The sequence below is a fragment of the Pleurodeles waltl genome, chromosome 4_2, assembly GCF_031143425.1.
Source record: "Pleurodeles waltl isolate 20211129_DDA chromosome 4_2, aPleWal1.hap1.20221129, whole genome shotgun sequence".
In the NCBI taxonomy this organism is placed as follows: domain Eukaryota; kingdom Metazoa; phylum Chordata; class Amphibia; order Caudata; family Salamandridae; genus Pleurodeles; species Pleurodeles waltl.
The window spans coordinates 70,180,250-70,201,801 of record NC_090443.1 but is presented as its reverse complement, the minus strand read 5'-3'; the positions used below and the strand labels follow the sequence as shown (position 1 = coordinate 70,201,801).

The window sequence follows — 21,552 nt, the reverse complement described above, 5'->3', positions numbered from 1 at the left end:
TGGATCACTGCTGGGATGGGGCAGCCACCTGGTAGAGGTGGAGATCAGAGGCATCGGGTCTCCAGCAGAAGTCAGACTCCACATCAACCTGCTGGAGCTCTGTGGGATCTGGTTAGCATTGAAGGCCTCTGTCAAGGGGAAGATGGTGCAGATGTTCATGGACAACACCACCGCCATGTGGAACTGCAACAAGCAGGTCGGGTAAGGTCATGGACCCTTTGTCAAGAGGCTCTGCCCCTCTGGACGTTGCTAGAACAGCAGGGCATATCCCTGGTGGTTCAACATCTGTCGGACTCTCAGAACACCAGAGCAGACAAACTCAGCTGAAAATGTCTAGCAGATCATAAATGGCAAAGTCTCTTTCAGAAGTGGGGAGAGCCTTGGTTAGATCTGTTAATCTCTGCAGAGAATGCGCAATGTCAGCAATTTTGCATGCTGGAGTTTCCAAGGTGGCAATCACTCGGAGACATTTTTCATCTCCAGTGAACTCAAGCCTACTGAATGCTTTTCCACCCATTCCACTTCTGCCCCGAGTTCTCAGGAAGATCAATAACGACTAAGCCCAAGTAATCCTTGTGGCTCCGTAATGGGTATGTAGAGTCTGGTATCCCGAACTGTTGAGCATGTCCATTGTTCCTCTGATTAGATTGTCCGTTCAGGAGGATCTTCTGTCGCAGCAGCAGGGGAGGGTTCTGCACCCAAACCTGTCCACTTTCCACCTTCTTGCGTAGAGACATAGCAGCGACATTTAACAGCTTTTGACCTTCTGCTCGAAGTTTGTAACATTATCTTGGCAGCCAGGCGTCCCTTTACCAAAACGGTATAGGCCTGTCCATGGAAGAAATTTGTGGCATGGTGCACAGACAAGTCTGTTGACCCCCTTTCTGCCCCTCTCCCTGAGGTTCTGTTGTTTATACTTTCTCTGTCACAGCATGGCTCTGCTATAGGCACTCTCAATGGTTATTTGTATGCAATTTATGATTTTTGGAGGTTGCCTGATCTACTTTCTCTAAGTCTCCTATTGTAAATAGGTTCCTAAGGGCCTTACACACAAGTTTCCTCCATGCCCATTCATTATGCCCCAATGGGGTTTGAATTTGTTTTTGACCTTTCTGATGTCTGCTCCTTTCCAGCCTCTCCACAATTGTCCTCTCAGGCTTCTCACTTTGAAAACAGCCTTTGCTGTCGCCATTAGATCTGCCCGCAGAGTGAGTGAGTTGCAGTTGTCATCTAAGCCGCCCTACCATTCCATCTATCCTGACAAAATAGTGCTTCGCACTAGGGCCTCTTTTCTGCCAAAAGTGGTTACGCCCTTTCATGAAGGCCAGTTCATCTACTTGCCTACTTTTTACACAGCCACACATCCTTCTAAGGAAGAGGAGAGTCTCCGCCACCTGGACCCAAAAAGAGCGTTGGCATTCTACCTTGATTGTACAAAAGTATTCCGGGTGGATGATCAACTCTTTGTAGGTTATATGGGTGCAGAAAAAGGACTGGCAGTTAAGAAGTGGACCATCTCCAGATGGGTCGTACTCTGCTTTAAGATCTCCTATGCACTGGCTAAAAAGCAATCACCTGAAGGTTTGCATGTCTATTCTACACGAGCTCCAGCCACGACCACTATGTTAGCACATGGGGTTCCAGTCCTTGACATCTGTCAGGCAGCAACACGGGCATCTCTGCACATGTTTACCAAATACTGCTCCCTGGACAGTCAGGTCTGTAAGGACAGGTACTTTACCCGTTAGGTTCTGTAGGACTTTCTAGTATGATATTGATTCGCAGACCCACCTCCCTGGATAGTATTGCTTGGGTATCTATTCAGAGGTAAGGAATCTGCAACAATAAGTCTCTAAAAGATTAACAAGTTACTTACCTTTGGTAACACCTTATCTGGTAAGGACATATTCTAATTGCAGTTTCCTTACAGACCCACCCATGCTCCCCACTTTGTGAACTGATTTCTAGGGACAGGGACTCCATGTTACGGGCCTTAGTTTTGACGCACTAGTAGTTCTTCATGGCTCTGCACTTCTGGCGTATAATGTTGTGAAAAGAAACTGATGTCAGCGCACCTTGGTGGCGCCTATATAGAGCCCGCAACTTCATATCTGATGACCAACACGGAGCCGATCGATGCCACCTAAATGCGCGCAAGAGTACTGCTCAGAAAATTCCCCTGATTGAGCTGATGCCTGGGGGAAATTTAAAGGTAAGAAATCTGCAACTAGAATATATCTCTACCAGATGAGTAATTACCAAAATGGAAGTAACTTCTACACAAAGACTACCAGTCTTCAGTTTTGATACCTTCTGAATTAGACTTCTTCATTTTCAACCGTTTCCTTCAGCCTGATTTGTCCCTTGACGTTTAACAAAACAAACTTATTGACTATTTGAACATCTACAGGAGGATGAGATTGGCAGGTCATGCACTGATCTATGCAGCAGTCTTTCACCCCTGTAGTCTTGATAATTTTACCCACTGATTTGATTTTAACATATGGTAAAATAGGGCTTTGCGGACTCTCAAAAACAAACATCTAGCAGGAGATATTCCGTGGTTAAGATGTGCTATGCTGATGGAGATCACAACATTAAGAAGGCTCCTTCCAAGCGCTGAAGGAGACATTCACAGTATTTTATAGTCATGGAGTGGTTTTAAGACCATATCCAAAGTCTTCACCACAGGTTATTGCAGTATTCTGTCCAAATAAAGCACCCAAAGTACCAGTTTTTTTAATGAATCTACAAATTCCATCAAAACGAAGACTGAATGACTTAGATGCTCGGAGGTAATCAAGATGTATGGTGCTAGAACAAGCGAATGTAGGAAGTCTGAACCACATCTTTTTGTCTTTGGCCAGGCAGAGCCCAGGCTGAACATCATAAAGTCAGGATTAGTAAGGTGTACGGTAGAATGTTTCAAGCAATTATGTCATTTGTCAATGAAAGACGTTGGACTGGAAAACAATGTGTTTATTACTCGGTTTACTCAAACACTTATCAAATAACTTTGTACCAAAACAATTACATAAATAGCTCAATTCAATATAAAGTAAGCAAGTAAGATAAAAAAAAGTTAAGAAATAGCAGACAGACTACGTTGATGACACAGTACTTTTGTTGACTAGCCATGGAGCTCTATACTCAGACTCCTAACAACTAGCAAAGGGGGCAGCAGCTTTAACATGTAGCCCACTGCCTCCCTAAGGCAGATAGTAGTTGGTAATGTGACACCTCATATTCATCTGTAAAAGATTCACATCGTAAAGACACACAGGTTCCTTACTTGTGCTAGTGTTGCTTCTTCATATCTTGCATTGATTCACATGCAATCCATCCGTGGATGAAGAGATTACCGAGCATAAATAATAATCAAATAAAGATTTGGTGTAAAATAATCTTGAGATGTTGCAGAGGCGGGGGATATTGTGGGCGTACGTTCAACGTCACACCAACATCCCATTACAGACTTCTCAAGTGACCAGCCGTATGTTTACTTATTATTCCAGATCTGACCATGAGATTATAATATACTGTATGGGAATCTATAACAGGTCATTTGCTGTAAATAATACACATGCTATGAATGTACACGCATACGTACTGAAGAATTAAGGCAGTCTTGTGATGATTTAAGTAAAATGGACACTTGAAAAACATTGTGGCTTTCTGGAGACAAATGAGGGACTATATGGGCAAAGAGTGGACAGTTTGTCCAAATAGTCTGTCAACATTATTTTTGTAAATACTGAGTGTGACTATCTGTCTTGCAGGTTCTATGGATCCCCGTACAACCTCACCCCAAACCGAATGATTGCACAGACAGCACTCTCACCCTACCTTCCTTCCCCGGTGTCTTCCTACCAGGTAAGGGGTCCTCTGCTGTTTGGCCAGTGAACTATTCAGGGAGCTCTCCAACACACAGGCAAACTCACAACCACAGACAGGGAGTGTGCCAAGGCGATTACAGGCCACGTAATTAGCGAGCAAAAAACACAAACATAACATAACAAATGTCAAGCAACACCCATGCACCAGATCTCAGATTCTTGACAGATCTTAACGAAGCAACACTCTAACCTTAATGGCAAATACATCACTGGCAAGACCTGGTTTGTTTTCACCATCATGCTTTCTCTGTTGTTATTCGGGCTTAGGTGATCATGATATTTGTGTGAATGTGATACGCCCCTCGGACCATGACTTGTATTGAGCAGAGTACCAGGATGAAGACTTCCAGCACTGCTCAGGGCAATCTGTGGGTGCTGCTTTCCAGCTTTACATACATTATCGTGCCTCATTACATACTTAGGGGGTCATTACAACCCTGGCGGTCTTTGACCGCCAGGGTTGTTTCGACGGATTTCACCACCAACAGGCTGTCGGTGAAATCCAGGGAATTACGACCGCGGCGGAAGCGCCGCGGTCGCACCGCCGGGACCAGCGGTTTCCCGCCACTTTTGTCCCGGCGGGAGTAATCTGCCAGGGCAGCGCTGCCCAGGGGATTACGAGTCCACCTCCCGCCAGCCTTTTCATGGCGGTTTGAACCACCATGAAAAGGCTTGCGGAAAGGGGAGTCGCGGGGGACTCGCGGGGGACCTCCTGATGGCTGCGGCGGGAGTGCGGCCGCATTGGCGGCTGCCCGGCGGTCCAACCTTGGCCGCCAAGGTTGTAATGACCCCCTTAGTCTGTTTTCTATTTAGCAGTTTCTCCTGTAGCTGTTATTGTCCAGAGGGTGTCTAGAGGATTTTGAAAAATGCTAATAGTACTTTTTTTCCCTTTGTGCAACCTGTTGATGGCGTGCATCTGGTCTGCTCACTTTTCTGTGTCATATTGAGAATTGAGACGTGCTGTTTCTTTTCAGTCTCAGTTAACTCTTTTGTCTGTGGATGCTGTTTTAGTCATTGTGTGCCAAACTCAGGTTTGGTGTGTATCGGAGATTTTATGATCGTGTCAGTACTTTGAGTCTGTCTCTTGTGCACTCGAAACACAAATTTTCTCTCTCTTCCTCTTATTTCCAATCTACTGTCACTTTCACTTTATCTCATTCTCTCTCAGTCTCTCCCTTTTCAATGTGAATGGATGAAGGAGTAATTAACTTGCTAACTGACTCCCTTTTTCTCTCCGTTTAGGTTCACAATCCATCTTGGATGCATCACCAGTCATACCTCATGCAGCCTGCGGTGAGTCTTTGATTCCCACCCTGCAGCTTCCCTTGGTGGCCCTTCTCTCTAACTCCTCCGTCTCTGTGGTATGGAGAGTCCACCCATTCTGTAAGCTTGTAGAGCTATCAGACACCTCACACTATCTCACTCATTGGCACTTTTGTCTCTTCTGACTTGCAGGGGGCAGTCCTAACACCCACCATGGACCACACCATCTCCATCCAGCCCACCTCGATGATGGGACCCCTGACCCAGCAGCTTGGCCATTTATCGCTCGGCAGCACTGGCACGGTAAGTTTTCTTGCTCTCTCTGAAGCAGAAATAGGGATGCTATGAAAAAGGAATGAGCATCCCTTAGACATCAGAAGTAATTAGACAGGGCTGTGGATAGACGCACAAAGGTCTGGGTGTTGCGCCCACCCAATCACACGTCTACACCAGATCCCTGTTTGTTTAAAATGTACAGGGACGTTCAGGCTGGTCTGTCGCAAACTCGTGCATGGGCGTGTAGCCGACACTTAGCATGGTTTTAGGTCATGATAATACTGAGGCACCAACATTCACGCCAGGTGGTGTGCAACACAAGCCACACATGCATCACGACCAGTCACACTTGCAGTCTATCATGCACAACATGCCGCACAGAGCTGTGCACCGGATGGCACTCTTACAGTCCTTGAGCAAGTGAGTAGACCCACTTGGCACCATGCCTCGCGCTGATCTCACCCTTCAGTCACACACGGATCACTACAACACAAGTCATGGTAAAGCACAGACAAATGGCATGGACTGACTGTTGGGAAACTGGTAGTATTCCTGGCAGGTCAGTGAGGGATGGAATGCCCGAAGACGAGTCAAACATTCCTTCCCCAAACTAAAAACTCTCCATTGCCTCACTAAGCTCTACTCTGTCACATTATGGCATATCAACCCAAGAATGCACAAGGACAAATGCCTTCTGCGAATACAGTGACGCGATGCATGATCTATTAATGACCACACATCAATCAACAGCGATGAAGAAAGCAGCATAGGAGATAGCCTAGCCTGGTGAGGGCGTACATGCCATTCCAAAATATATCAAATGTACTGGTCCAGCTACTGTAACCTACCGCTAAGACATTCGGAGGCAGCCAGACCTCCCATTCCGAAAGGGAGAAGTCGTGCAGCAGTTGTCACACAAGCGAAGAGAAGGCAGCTCTGCACCAGGAGATGAGCAGCTAGTGAGTCACAGGATGCAGTGCTTCGGCCTCAGAGGGCCACTTGAAGCCAGCTGTCCCGTCCCAGGGACACTGGAGGAAACATAAGGGTCTGATACAGAGCCACTGAGATATAATCTGGGTCCTCCACAGCGATCAAGGAAGGTTTGGGTTGGGGGAATGTACACCGGGGGCATGATCGTGCTTGTACGATTTTGTTGTAAATAATTTCACTTACCTCAAGTGATGACGTTAGGGTTAAGCTGGAAAACGAATTATAAATGGGATGAATTTGAGGGGTTTCTAAACTAGATATAGATCCAAACTCACAGTTTAGATGGGAGAATCGTGAATTTTTTAAGCAAGTTTGCTCCACATAAAACTCTTCCACTTCAATACAAGTTAATGAGGAAACTAAATTGCCTATGAATTTATTTCCAAATCTCCATCTTTTCTGTTACCAAATGTTGGCATGGATGGAATCGTGCTGGGCTGCATCATTCATTCTACTATAATATTTTATGATAAAGATGTGTATGAGGTATTACTGTTTTGTATGATAACTGTTTGGATTTGATATAATACAGTGCAGTATTCCTATTTCTATATTAATGCTCTGGAGCACTACACAGTGCATTAGTCTTATTCCTGTAGAAATGCTGTGGGTTTGTAACAGTGCAGTGCAGTGTTATTGCACTAGTAAAGTAGCGGGTTTGCACATTTCCATGCAGTAATCCTATTCCTGTTGTAACATGTGGGTTTGGCACAGTCATAATCCAATAATATGTTCCTGTTGTAATGCTTTGAGGTTTGCCGTGCAATAATGCGCATGTCATTGGTAACGATGTGTGGCTGGCACAATGTGGCAGATTTTCCATACTTTAAAATTGTAGATTTAGGATTGCAGTGAAAGACGCGTTAAAATGCACAGTGCGTAGTGCAGTAATTTCGTGATATGCCATGCGCTTACATCTACCGCACATGCGCATTTTTGTACTGTCTTCCTCCTTTGGCTATTCAACCCTTCTCTCATTCCGTCGCCCTCACCCTCTACCTATCCTTCTCACATCCACACTTTAATCACTTCTCTCACTTTTAAAGCGTTGCTCAAGCCCTACAATTTACTCCCACCGACACATCTGCAATCTGTGGACCCCTTGACAAATTTCTCTCCTCTTTGTCGCCTACTTGCAACCAGCTTTCAGTTCCCCCTCATTCCTGTCCTATCCCTTAACTTCACCTGTTTTCAATTCTGCAGTTTTTCATCCTCCAGGGCGCAACACTGCACCACTACGGTTCTCCTCAAACACGTACAGCAGTGAGTGATCTAGCACACCTTCACCCCCATCTACTTCCTTCCCTCCTCACAATCCCCTGAAATCTTTATTGAGTCCGCTTTCTCTCAGAGTTACCCCACTCCGGCTCCCCTTTCAATGGAACCCATCAAATGACCTATCACAAGCCCCCTCTTACCACGGTCCTCTCACAGGCTGTCATGTGTCCTTATAATGAACAAACATCACGCTTGCATCTTTGTCTGATCTCAGACTTTACACTCGACCTGCTGTTTAATACTGAAAAATAGCTGAGCAGTGACTCTGTGAACGTCCTGCTTGGATCCATCCCCACGGGCAACGAAATCCTAATAGGAAATCACACCACAAATGAGACTAGAGAAGAAGTGATTATCAGTCATAAAATCTCACCACCTTCGAATTGCATTGTAGACTATTCTGCTCCAGAATGCAAATCACTGCTCACCCAATGTTCTCCTACGCCATTCTACACATTCCCATTTCTCCTACTGTAAAGACCTGCTGTATAGAGTTCTGCATTTTCCTACCTCCTGTAAGTCGCTCTTTCCAAGGGTGTTTAAAAACGTCCGGGGGTCTGATACTTTGTTTTCGAAACCTGTATTGCCCACAACTAATTACCTGAACTCTAACTTCAAATCTCTGATCTCATTGAAATGTTTCTGGCGGTAAATACAATTTTTGACCTTCAAAAACCTCATCACAGTTACTGGCAAATAGCACATCAACTGAACTGACGATGCAATCATTCAATACGACCTGCATGCATCTTCTCCAGCAAAGCCTGGAATCCATCACCTTGTGCAGCGCGCACCCATAGAGTCCAGTGGATCCCATCACTTCCGTCCAGGTCCAAATGGGAAACCTCTTGCTCTCTCTGTCTTTGGCACACACACACAGACACTACCACCCTGTCCTTTTCTTGTGAGGCCTTCCAGGCATGCCACAGACATCATGAAGACAAAGGACTCTGGTCACTGCACTCAGTAACGAACAAGAATGCAACTTATTTCTTTGCTGTAACTTTATTAAAGAGTATGGTGTACCATGAGTACTAGTGCTTCCAAATAGATCCAAGTAAAGCACAACCATCCTCCACCGGATAACAATGTCCTTAGAGCTCATTGTTAAATTAAAGAAAGGCATCTGGCACCAAGGAGCAAAGGAGCTATAATGGTGTTTAGGTTGATTCTTTGGACCCGAAGGGTTCAGATTTCACTGCTTAACTTAGTTTTTATGTTGAAAATGTGCTTGTTTGTAAATAAAAGTCCTATTCTTTTACAAAGTTAATAACTATTTAGGAATTGAGAATATCACTGTTGTGATGCGCCACACTATTTCTTAGTTTCTAATCCACATAACCTCCATGCGCAAGCCTTGTGTTTTGGAACATACTATAGTTTGAGAGTCAAGTGCTGAAAAGAGTACTTGGTCATTCAGTTTTAGTGCATCTGGAGTGTGACCGCAGAACAACATTAGGAGGTTGGCAGTACTTGGTACTATAATTACTCAGCAGCCTCTAACCATGCTAGATCACAAGAAAAGGCCTCACAGCATAAAATGAGGGTGTACATGCTTCATGGTTTGTGGGCATCCCTTTCAGATGGGCACTAAAGACAGCTTAACTGAACCTTCCTTGGTGTCTTCAGATGTGGAGAGTAAGCTTGCTACAATCGGCAGGACACACGGTCCTTCACGTGCGGTCCTTCTTGTAGTGCCTTCCTTGCCACATTTGAAGAAGAATTCTTGTCTTGAAACTAGAATTTTTCTTAACTCCATTCCATTTTTTGTGGCCCTTTCTATAGAACCCATTCCCCTTAAGCTTCTGCTGTGGACTATCAGAGCCATTTTATCAGGATTCTGGCTACACTTCCAGGAACTCTTGTTACCTTGATACTTGGACTCTTGCTCCTTCTGTCCAATGCTGTGGGGAAGCCCGCTTCTCAACACCTATGTCTAGTTTAGTTTCTTTAAAGGTACTGCAGGAGGGCTGGGCAGCACATTTCTCCAAATTGTTCAGTCTCAAAAGAGACCTGATCCTTCTTGCCCTAATGCTTGAAGACCTTTTTTGCTAGGATCTTAATGAGCTGGGGGTCTCCCTAAATTTAAGGATCACACTGCTTTCCAACTCAACTCGAAAATGGCTTTATTCCCACTCAAGAGAAGGCAATGTAGTACAGCCCACACCTGCTCAGCAGGGCCTTCTTTCTGGGTTGCATTTGCAAGTTCATAGATTTCTGGCCATACCGAAACATCTAATCTGATAGCGTAGGAGGATACAGTCACGATTGACAATCTGAGGGGGGGGGGGCAGTAACAGTTTTGACAGGCGCTGTTCAGGAGGGTGGAGCTAACTAATAGATTCTAAATCATAGTCTTAAGGACATTGGACAGCTTCCCTTTTTTCCAGCCTTTGTCTTTTTTTCTTTCCCAGCCTGTTCCTCATCTGAGCATCGCTCTCTCTCTCTCTCTCTCTCTCTACCTATCCATTTTTGTGAGCTATTCCATCTTTTTGAGCTAAATGCCATTACCTTCTACCCCTTTACGACCTTGTTTTGAAATAAGCTGGTTCCAATTTCTAAGTTCTACAGCTTCAGTGGTGAGGATGTTCAGTGCCAGGAGGTCCTGAGAAAGGAAGTGGTGGTTACCATGAGAAAGAACAGGGAAAACCTATATGCTAACCTGGCATTTGTAGGCTATATGTGGGGGAAGCTGGGCAATCATCCTACTTCTTTGGGCCACTGCCACTAGTTCCAGCTTCAGAAGTAACAATAGTTCATAAATTCACACACATTTTACTGGTCCCTCCTTGAAGCTTAAGAATAAAGATGGTTAAACGGTTATTTATCACAAAGACTGAGGATGTCATTGAAAAACATAAGATTTAAAACAACAGTCTGAAGAATGTGATGGGTTTTGTGGGTACATTTTGACGCCATTCAATTATCTTTTCTCAGGGAAGGTCAACCCCAAAATGTTTTATTTTAAAATAATGGTTTACAGTTCTGAGCCCAAACACTCCAATCCTGGATATGCATGTCATCTGGTCGTCCCCTTCCTGGAACCATCCCATATTCAGGTCGGACAGTCTTTGAAAAATCACCTGATCCATGCAGCCAGTGGATTGCAGTCACCACTAGTCTGGTTTATAAATCACCATAAACAGATCCCCACTGAAGTGTCCTGATTCCTCCTTCACTGGGGTTGTTGGTTGAAAAGCCTCTCACTGCTGTGAGAACTATACAAGTACTTTAAATACAATAAAATTGAATAAATCACCTGAAATTTCCATGTACTTTTATTTTCTAAAACAATCTAAGGAGAGATTCCACCGCCTGGACCCAAAAAAAACGCTGGTGTTCTATATTGATCGTACCAAAGAGTTCCGGTGGGTTATCAACTCTTTGTTGGTTATGTGGGTGCAAAGAAAGATCGGGCAGTGCAGAAGAGAACCATTTCTAGATGGGTTGTTCTCTGCATCAAAATGTAGTACTCATTGGCAAAGAAGCAACCCCACAAGGGTTTGCATGCTCATTCCACCAGAACAACAGCTGCAACCACTGCGTTAGCACTTTGAGTTGCAGTCCAGGACATCTGTCAGGCAGCAGCGTGGGCTTCTTTGCACACATTCACCAAACACTACTGCCTTGACAGTCAGGTCCAAAGGGACGGGTACTTTGCCCGTTTGGTCCTGCAGGAATTGCTAGTATGATCTTTGTTCACAGACCCTCATCCGGGGATGGTATTGCTTGGGTATCCATTCCAAGGTAGGGAATCTGCAACTAGAAGTCTCTATCCGATGAACAAGTTACTTACCTTTGGTAAAAAATTATCTGGTAGAGACATATTCTAGTTGCAGATTCCTTACCAAGCCACCCATCCTCCCAGCTCTGCAAACTGATTTCTAGGGACAGGGACTTCCCTTTAAGGGCCCTACTTCTGGCACGCCAAGGTCAGTGTTCCTCATGGCTCTATGCTTTTGGCGTGGAAAGTCATGAAAAGAAACTGATGTCAGCGTACTGCCTATATATGACCTGCAACGTCACATCTGACGACCACGATGCCTACAATGTATGCAGAGTCGACGGACGCCACCTGACGGCGCGCAGGGGTACTGCTCGAGAAAAATCTCCGGATCCAGACTGATGCTTGGGGGAAATTCTGAGGTAAGTAATCTGCAACTAGAATATGTCTCTGCCAGATAATTTGTTTCCGAAGGTAAGCAACTTGTTCATGAAGTCCATAATGATTGTCATTACAATCATTGTCTGGCTTAGGGTCTTGATACCGTGACCTCCCAACATCTGTATTTCAGTCTGTTATGTCACTAATAATTAGCTAACACTTATTTTGTTTATTACATTCTGCTGCTCTTACTAATCTATATCATGTTTGGAATAAACTAATTATAATGGTTTCTGTTATTCTCATAAGGTTCTCCAAAAAGACTTTCTTTTCTGCAAAGCACTGCTTTTTGTAATTTAAATTAATCAATGTTCATGTTATTGCAGCCTCTATTATCTGATTACCGTTTTCATTATTTTCTTTGTTCTTTTCATGCTTCACCCTTCACATATTCATGTCCCCAATATCTGTGTGTTGCATCTTAAATATGATACTTCCTCCTTCTTTGCTTGTCATTACTATCCATATTTCATTATAAAATAACCTCTCATTCTTCTTGCTAGTTAAATGAGGCCATTCCTAAACAACAATCTTGCATATTTGTTTGCAGAAAATGATCACATTTCCTTCCTGTTTGTTTGTAGCCAATGCAAAGACCTAATATTCCAGATTTGAGACCAGTGTGTGTCACAGACCTTCTTGTGTTGTAATGTAGTTCAGTTTTATCAGAAACGTTGATCTCAAGCAATTAAGTCACATCTATAAACTACTCTTGTAGTCGTCTACACTAACATTTTGTTTTCGCAAACTTTAACTAATCACATTCATCTTTCTAAACTAGGAAATACCACAGTTCTATTAATCCTAATGCTATGCCAGTGTGTCTGACTTACTCTACTCAGCTTAGTTCTTAGTTGACATTAGTTACTGTGGTATTAAAACTTTACCCACATAATCACTAAATCATAAAAACATTATCTCCGTTATCGCCTACACTCCAGTGAGGGAAGGCACAAGAATACCTTCACAAGCAAGTATTTTGTATTTGTCCTTTAGTCTAGTGCCTCTGTAGGACTTTACAATACAGGCTTACAATATACATAGTTTTTAGGATTAACCTATTATTGTCCAAATGGCAGTGGATATATGCAATAAACATTTTTGTCACCAAGGACAAATGTCCGACTGAATACAATGAATGGTGACACGTAGCTACGTTTTTATGTTGGAAATGTCTGCTCTTACCGTCTAAGCACAGACTGTGAACACACTGGCTACTGCAACATGAAATGATGACTTCCTTAACCTCCCCCCTCAAGGTCGAGTAAAGTTCCCTCTGTCTGTGGTCCCATGTCTGCCTGTTGTTGTGCCCGCTTCCACCCTCCTAGCCTGTTTTGTTATTATGGGCTGTGTGTATTAGGACATATCCTTCTGCCCTTATGTCTCGTTTCCTGTTTATTTCAGGGGCGGGATCACGACGGCTCTCGGGGAAACTACTTCTGGCAGCTGGCGAGAAGTCACAGCTTCCAAGTAAGGAGGCAGGACACAACTTGCTATTTGATCTTTGCATGGGGTCAAAACGCGAGTTTTGAATGGTGTTGGTGGGCGTCGGGCACACCAGTTACAACACCCTGCACCTGGACATGCACAATGGTACTCTGAAGCCATCCGGAAGTGATGTTTTCCGCCCAGGCGTTCCTACATGCAGTGGCACTTGGGTATAGTGAATACTGCACAGCTGTGATGGCAGCCACGCTGATTCTGTGTGCCTCCACCCCGCCCTCTTCCTGTTTTATTTGAGTCGACTTGTCACTGGCTTGCATCATTTCACCTGCTTTCCCCATCTGCCCATAGGAAGGACATAAAAAGACCCGCCCCTGCCGTGCCCCCTAGAGAGTTACGGGTGTCTATCAGCCACGGGGAATCCTCCAGCTCTGTGTTGCTCTAATACTGTGATTTGGCACGGTATAAAACTGTTTTCCTAATGGAGTAATGTCATGAAGGGGTGGACTGTGAGTTTGCTAGATGGTACTCCCTCAGTCAGAGTGGCAGATGACAGTATCTCCACCATCCTGGTGGACTCGCATCTATCAGATTTAGGGATGACTGCCAGTCATCTCTGTGCACTGGAAGGAACCGCCACCAGAGAGGTTCCTCTCAGTGTACAAACAGACTGACTGGTGGCTGCTGTCCATTCTGGCAGTCACTCAGCAAACCTTTTCAAATTCTTTTTAAGAAACTGATAAAGCAGTAGTTTGTTTTTGAAAATCAAGTATTGTACTTTTTCTGTTCCTCACTGCCAGGTTTTTCCTCGCAGCAACACAGAGGAAAGAAGTACATTACATGACCCACAGTAACAAGTATGGGTGGTGTAATGTACTTGCTCTGATGGCCCCTACTGTCACTCCATGGGAGGAAGCTTGCCCACGTGGCTGCATCGACGGAAAAGTTAAGGTCCGCCCATAATGAAATGAGACAGGTGGCCTGGGGCTTGGCGGGCAGGCTTTTCCATTGTGATTGCAAAATAGTTCCCTTTCCGCCAAAGTGTAAAACGAGCCGTAGTGTTTCTGTGGCATTGGTAGAAATTTGGCAAATTATAGTGCAGTGTTTATCTAATACTGCTATTGGAATGCACCATTGCTAAGGTAACTAGAAGTACCTCCCCAAAACGTCATTTTTTTCATAGTAGTGCTGTGCATTTGAGGCTCTGAAAAGATGTATTTCGGTGGTAACACGTGGACTTTGAAGTATAGCACATCATAATGTAATGTTGTTCTACTAAATTCCTGCATTTTACAAACCATGCTGCAGTATTCTTAGGCTAATGCATTGGAATTATGTTGAACACACCCGTGTAGCACTTATTATCATTATTATGGCATTGTCGCAGTGTGTTCTTGATTTGGCTAGCCTTTCTGTAGGGTTCTGGCATATCTGTCAATTGTTTTTTTTTGGTATAGCAGGGATAAGTCTAGTTTACTATTGGTTTGTGATGGTGGCTGTGAAAGTAAATGGATAATGATCCAGGCAAATAGTTCTATATTGCGTTATGTGTATTGATGGATGTGGAAAATTATTTAGCCATGTTTCCTTGAGATGGTTGGTTGTTCATTGCTCAGCTTAAGCAGATTGTGTTCTTGCCAGGCACGTCTAGACAGGTACGTAGCTGTGATACAATGTTGTCTGTGTGAAGGTATGGTAGGTGCAGCTAACTTTATTTGAATGGCTCTAAGATGTATGTTGGTGTGATGCAGGAAAATGCATATTCAATCATAGTGAAGTACATTTAAGGCATATGCCTAGATTTTCAGTTTATTGTGGAATACGTCTGTGGGTTTCATACCATTGAATGCTATATTTGCAAAGTGGAACATTTCATTTGGTACAGGAATAGTGCACTATTTGTAGCTAGTGTGTTGCAATATTCCCGTCACAATGTCTTTTGTTTCACAGCATTCATCTTATTTTCCTAGATTAGAAGTGCCTCTGATGCTGCATTCACTATCCCTCTCTAAACCACCAGTAGATAAAGTAACACTGAGCAAGATCCACTCAGAGAAGCATTGCTATTTCAGTTAAGCCGTTCTAAGCATTTTTCAGTCTAGGAAAACCCCTAGAAAAAGTCCAAAATTAGGAAGCAGGGAACAATGGCTACCACGGGACCTGGAGCCTTAGAGGTAGTCCTAAGCTTGATGTTGGCGCCTTTCCCCACTGAGCACTTCAAGAAGCCCTTCCCACCTCTCCCCTGGCCGGGCTTGGACACTACTGAATGAGATTGGCGGTTTGGAGTTCCATTTTGTTCTCAAACTTGTACATAGTAATCCTGTAGGATTCTGGCACTTCATCTCAAGGGTGACTTCCATTGTTTTGTCATCGGAGATGTGTATTCCCAAAACTTTAAGCAATGGGTATTAGGGCGTTCGACATGTGTTCCTTTCCTGACAAGTTAGCTGAAGCTCTGGTGTGACAAAGCACTGGTGTTCTGAGATTGTTTCCACAATACCACCTGCCATTTCACACGAGTATTTAAAGAGTCACTCACTTGTTATATTAATCGACATTTGTTTTGTATGGCACTTAAATCAGCAGGTTTTTTTCAGATGTGTAAAATACCATGTTGCTATTACATCATTTATTTGTAATCAATGAATTGCTTTCAGAAGGATGAAAGGCTGAGTTGTCTTTCCGGGATTGAAACCCTTGGCCAGTATGTCTCATGAGTTAGGAGCAGCAGTGCTCTACGTGCTGAGCCATCTTTCTGTCTTGAACTGATAATGCAGACCTATAGATACTATCCACGAAAGAATCATTTACAGTTTCCTAAAGTAAATCTCTTGAACGGGATTACTTATTAATGATATACTGGTCCCGTGGGCCTCTTTTATGCCGAGGCCATTATGCACATATCCACAGAATCCACAATAATGTCAATCCTTTTGAAAAATGTAATGAATACTAGAGACGAGCCTTCTAGTTAATTAATTGTATTTTATTTCATATCAAGTAGGTGCATAATAACAACGTGTTTTATTTTATAAAGAAGCAGTAGTGCAGACAGCAGAGTGCATGAGCAAGGTGCAAAAGTGACTAAGTACAAAGTAAAACCAAATCTCATACTGTAGAATCCCTGGTCCTAGCAATCAATTACAACTTGTTACAAATGACAATTCTTCCCTAAAATGACTGCCAACATGTGGACCAAGAGATCTTAATGTTGATGTTTCGACCCTAAGGTTATTTACAGGGTCTCATCAGTACAAACCATCCTACTATTGAAATCACCACCTCCTGAACTTGATCTGTATCCTATACATTTATGTGTTCATTACAGTATGCTATTCCAATTGCGTTTCACCAGTCTAGCATATGTGTCAGTCATTCATGTCAAAATCCACTTATTTCACAAACTGAATAAGCAGCTAAGGCGTTACTCCCTTGCTAAGAGGTCTGGATGCACTTTTCCAGTCCATGCCGCTGCATTCAGGGATTCTACAATACTATAATTAACTCTTTAATAAGAAGGCCCGTCCCAAGTATTCATTCCATTGAACGAAAGGATTGACATTATTGAGGATACCGTTGATATGTGCCTAATGGTCTCCGCATAAAAGAGCCCCATGGGACCAGTGCTTCACTTACAAATAGACCTAGGTCCTGGGGGCATCCTGGGTTGGTCTTTGTTATAAGCTATGTGTATCTCATAAAAAGGAAGCAAAGACATAATAAAATCTAGTCTACACAGATACATGCTGGGGTGGGTGGAGCTGCACTGTCTGTAGCATGTGTAGCTGTAAATCACATGCTTAGCACACTCCTTTAATCTAGGTGTTGAGTGTGGACATTACAAGTTATTTTTCCTCAAAGTATAAATTTTGGTTTCAAGGTAGCTCGTGATCCCTCACTGAAATCCACAATGCACCAGGATGAAGACTCCACATTAGATAGCTGTTTTTCCACCATTGGGTTCGGCTTTGCTTTTTGAACTCCGGGACAACCGAGCTAAAATCTATTTTATTTTTTACTCCAGTGACAAGGATCACCTTCTCTAGCTTTGAAAGAACACTTCAAGTGATATTGACTTGATTTTGACTGGGACCCAGGTCGTAAGAGAATGACTCGTTGGGGTGGGGGGGTGGAGGAAGGTAGGTAGTAGAACACGCCATGACAGTTTTGACCCAAGGGCAACAGTACGTTCCCATGATTGGACCACCAAACACTGTGTTTCCAAACGTTGTTTGGAAGGAGTCAAGCTATTCGGTCTGTCAGGCCCTCAAGAACAAAAAGACTATCAGATACAGACAAGTAAATTGATGGCCGTATTATAAAATGCAACATGGTGACCCTCCTGGGTAATCGCTCTTCTTCAGACCTGAGGACATTGAGGGAACATACTCAAAAAGGGAAGACCAGTCTGGCTTTTCTTTGGGTATCAACCAGATCTGAGTCCACACAACACTTTCCTGCATGTGCAAAAACCCACTTGGAAAACCCAATCTCCAAGGTGGGCCATGCAAGATAGATAGCTAAAGGTATTCAGATATGAAATACTAAAACCAAATACGCTCTTCACACTTGCCTGGAGCACATTTTTGCTAAAGGGATCCACCATTGTTTTTTTGGGAAACATACCACTCACAGGCATCTGTAAAGTTGAGAGGTGGTCCATACTACACACTTAAAAATACTACTGTGTGGACATTCGTGCATGACAATCTGCACAGGCTGGCCAAACCGAGTTAAAAACTTTACTCAAAAAATCTGCCTTGATTGTTCGCCAGCCACCACTTTACGGGAAAAGCACTGCTTTTAGTCTATGCAGAGCATGTGATTTACAGCAGCACAATCTACAAACTGACATTTTTTACTTACCTAGAAAATACCTGCTGGAAGCTTGTAGAGCTGTAGCATTATGTTTTCCCTCCCACCTCCCTGGATAAAAATGGGACTGAGCGAAATTTAATGTTCGATGGCATCTGTCGCTGTAGATACGCATGTTCTGCAATAGCTCGCCATCTGGTGTTGGGCCGGAGTGTTACAAGTTGTTTTTCTTCGAAGAAGTCTTTCGAGTCACGGGACCGAGTGACTCCTCCTTTTGTCTCCATTGCGCATGGGCGTCGACTCCATCTTCGATTGTTTTTTTTCCGCCATCGGGTTCGGACGTGTTCCTGTCGCTCCGAGTTTCGGAACGGAAAATTAGCTAATTTCGGAAGATTTTCGTCGGTATTGTTGCGTTCGGGATCGGCGTACTTAGATTTCACACCGCATCGAAGATCGAAGAGCTCCGGTGCCCTTCGGGGTAGTTTTTCGATCCTCCGTCGGGGCCTGGTCGGCCCGACCGCGTGCTGAAGAACGCCGATGGAACGGACCCCGTTTCGTTTCTGCCCCAAATGCCACAATAAATACCCCTACACAGACCAACACTTGGTCTGCAACCTGTGCCTGTCACCTGAGCACAGCGAAGACACCTGCGAGGCCTGTCGTGCGTTCCGGTCCCGAAAAACACTCCGAGACCGTCGAGCCAGAAGACTTCAAATGGCGTCCGCACCGACAGCCCAACGGGAGTTCGAGGAACAGGAAGAAGAAGGTACCTTCTCGTTCCAAGACTCAGACTCCGAAGGATTCGACGACACACAAACCGTGAGTAAGACGTCGAAAACCACACAAAGAAACATTTACAAGGCCCAGGGGACGCCACTGCCACCAGGCCATGGCTCCACCCATAAATTCGGTGACCGACCGTCGGCACCGAAAAAGGCCAAAACAGTGCCGAGATCGTCCGACTCCGGTCGAGACACCGGCACGCAGCCTTCTCGGGACCGAGAAAGTGCTGGAGACAAGCCTCGACACCGAGATGCCGGTGTGGACACGGCTCGACGCCGAGACAGCGGCACCGAAACAGATCGACGCCGAGAGGTTTCGGCCCCGAAAAGGAAAAAAGTCACCTCGGAGCCGAAAAAACACGCAGACAAAGTTTCGACGCCGAAACAAACTGCAAGCGACCCAGCTTCAGGCTCTTATACAGAAGAGCACTCGCTAACCTCCCAAATGCAAAAGCATAGGTTTGAGGAAGAGCTACAAGCAACTGATGTGGACCATACGCAAAAGCGTATCTTCATTCAGCAGGGGACAGGAAAAATAAGCACCCTTCCCCCCATTAGGAGAAAGAGAAGATTGGAGTTCCAGACGGAGCAAGCACCACAACCAAAAGTGGTTAAAAGAATTACACCACCACCCTCTCCTCCGCCCGTGATTAACGTTTCACCAGCACAAACTCCATCTCACTCCCCAGCTCACACCACCATGAGCCAGGGTGACCAAGATCAGGACGCATGGGACCTATACGACGCCCCAGTGTCAGATAACAGCCCGGAGGCCTACCCTACAAAGCCATCTCCACCAGAAGACAGCACCGCGTACTCTCAGGTGGTGGCTAGAGCAGCACAATTTCATAACGTAAGCCTCCACTCAGAACAGGTCGAGGATGATTTCTTGTTCAACACACTCTCCTCCACCCACAGCTCCTACCAAAGCCTGCCTATGCTCCCTGGTATGCTCCGGCACGCAAAAGACATATTTAAGGAGCCGGTCAAAAGTAGGGCAATCACACCAAGGGTGGAAAAGAAGTATAAGCCGCCTCCTACGGACCCGGTTTTCATCACTACACAGCTGCCACCAGACTCTGTTGTTGTAGGAGCAGCTAGGAAAAGGGCCAACTCTCACACATCTGGAGATGCACCACCCCCAGATAAAGAAAGCCGCAAGTTTGATGCAGCTGGTAAAAGAGTCGCAGCACAAGCTGCAAACCAGTGGCGCATCGCGAACTCCCAGGCACTACTTGCGCGCTATGACAGAGCCCACTGGGACGAGATGCAACATCTCATTCAACATCTGCCCAAGGACTTCCAAAATAGGGCGAAACAAGTGGTTGAGGAGGGACAGACCATCTCCAACAACCAGATACGTTCCTCCATGGACGCTGCAGATACAGCTGCACGGACAATTAATACATCTGTAACTATCAGACGGCATGCATGGCTCCGAACGTCTGGATTTAAACCAGAGATTCAACAAGCAGTTCTCAATATGCCTTTTAATGAAAAAGAACTGTTCGGTCCAGAAGTGGACACAGCGATTGAGAAACTCAAAAAAGATACGGACACTGCCAAAGCCATGGGCGCACTCTACTCCCCGCAGAGCAGAGGGAATTACAGCACATTCCGTAAAACGCCCTTTCGAGGGGGGTTTCGGGGTCAAAGCACACAAGCCAGCACCTCACAAGCAACACCGTCCACTTACCAGGGACAGTATAGAGGAGGTTTTCGGGGACAATATAGAGGAGGGCAATTCCCTAGAAATAGAGGAAGATTTCAAAGCCCCAAAACCCCTACTACTAAACAATGACTCACATGTCACTCACCCCCTCCACACAACACCAGTGGGGGGAAGAATAGGTCATTATTACAAAGCATGGGAGGAAATCACTACAGACACTTGGGTTCTAGCAATTATCCAACATGGTTATTGCATAGAATTTCTACAATTCCCTCCAAACATACCACCAAAAGCACAAAATTTAACAACACACCATTCCAATCTCCTGGAGATAGAAGTGCAGGCACTATTGCAAAAGAATGCAATCGAATTAGTGCCAGACACACAAATAAACACAGGAGTTTACTCACTGTACTTTCTGATACCAAAGAAGGACGAAACGCTCAGACCAATCCTAGACCTCAGAGTAGTGAACACTTTCATCAAATCAGACCACTTCCACATGGTCACACTACAAGAAGTATTGCCATTGCTAAAACTACACGACTACATGGCAACTTTAGACCTCAAGGATGCTTATTTCCATATACCAATACACCCATCGCACAGGAAATACCTAAGGTTTGTATTCAAAGGAATACATTACCAATTCAAGGTACTGCCTTTCGGATTAACAACCGCACCAAGAGTCTTTACCAAATGTCTAGCGGTAGTCGCTGCACACATAAGAAGGCAGCAAATACATGTGTTCCCATATTTGGACGACTGGCTAATCAAGGCCCATTCGTTCATACAGTGCTCAAATCACACAAATCAGATCATACAAACCCTCTTCAAACTCGGGTTCACCGTCAATTTCACAAAATCCAAAATTCTGCCACGCAAGGTACAACAATACCTGGGAGCCATAATAGACACATCAAAGGGAGTAGCCACTCCAAGTCCACAAAGAATTCAAAATTTCAACACCAT

The 21,552-nt window shown here is 44.6% G+C and overlaps 1 protein-coding gene across 3 annotated transcripts in view; it reads left to right on the top strand.

The window, feature by feature from the left end:
* Window positions 1-21,552, top strand: part of RBMS2 (RNA binding motif single stranded interacting protein 2) — a 229,197-nt gene that overhangs the window by 193,358 nt on the left and 14,287 nt on the right. For 2 of the 3 annotated variants that reach the window (XM_069230691.1, XM_069230690.1), the window contains exons 9-12: window positions 3,780-3,873; window positions 5,139-5,189; window positions 5,352-5,462; window positions 13,273-13,338. In XM_069230691.1, the coding sequence (XP_069086792.1) occupies window positions 3,780-3,873; window positions 5,139-5,189; window positions 5,352-5,462; window positions 13,273-13,338 (322 nt within the window). The remainder of the gene's footprint in view (window positions 1-3,779; window positions 3,874-5,138; window positions 5,190-5,351; window positions 5,463-13,272; window positions 13,339-21,552) is intronic. The other variant, XM_069230692.1, reaches the window with a different exon arrangement.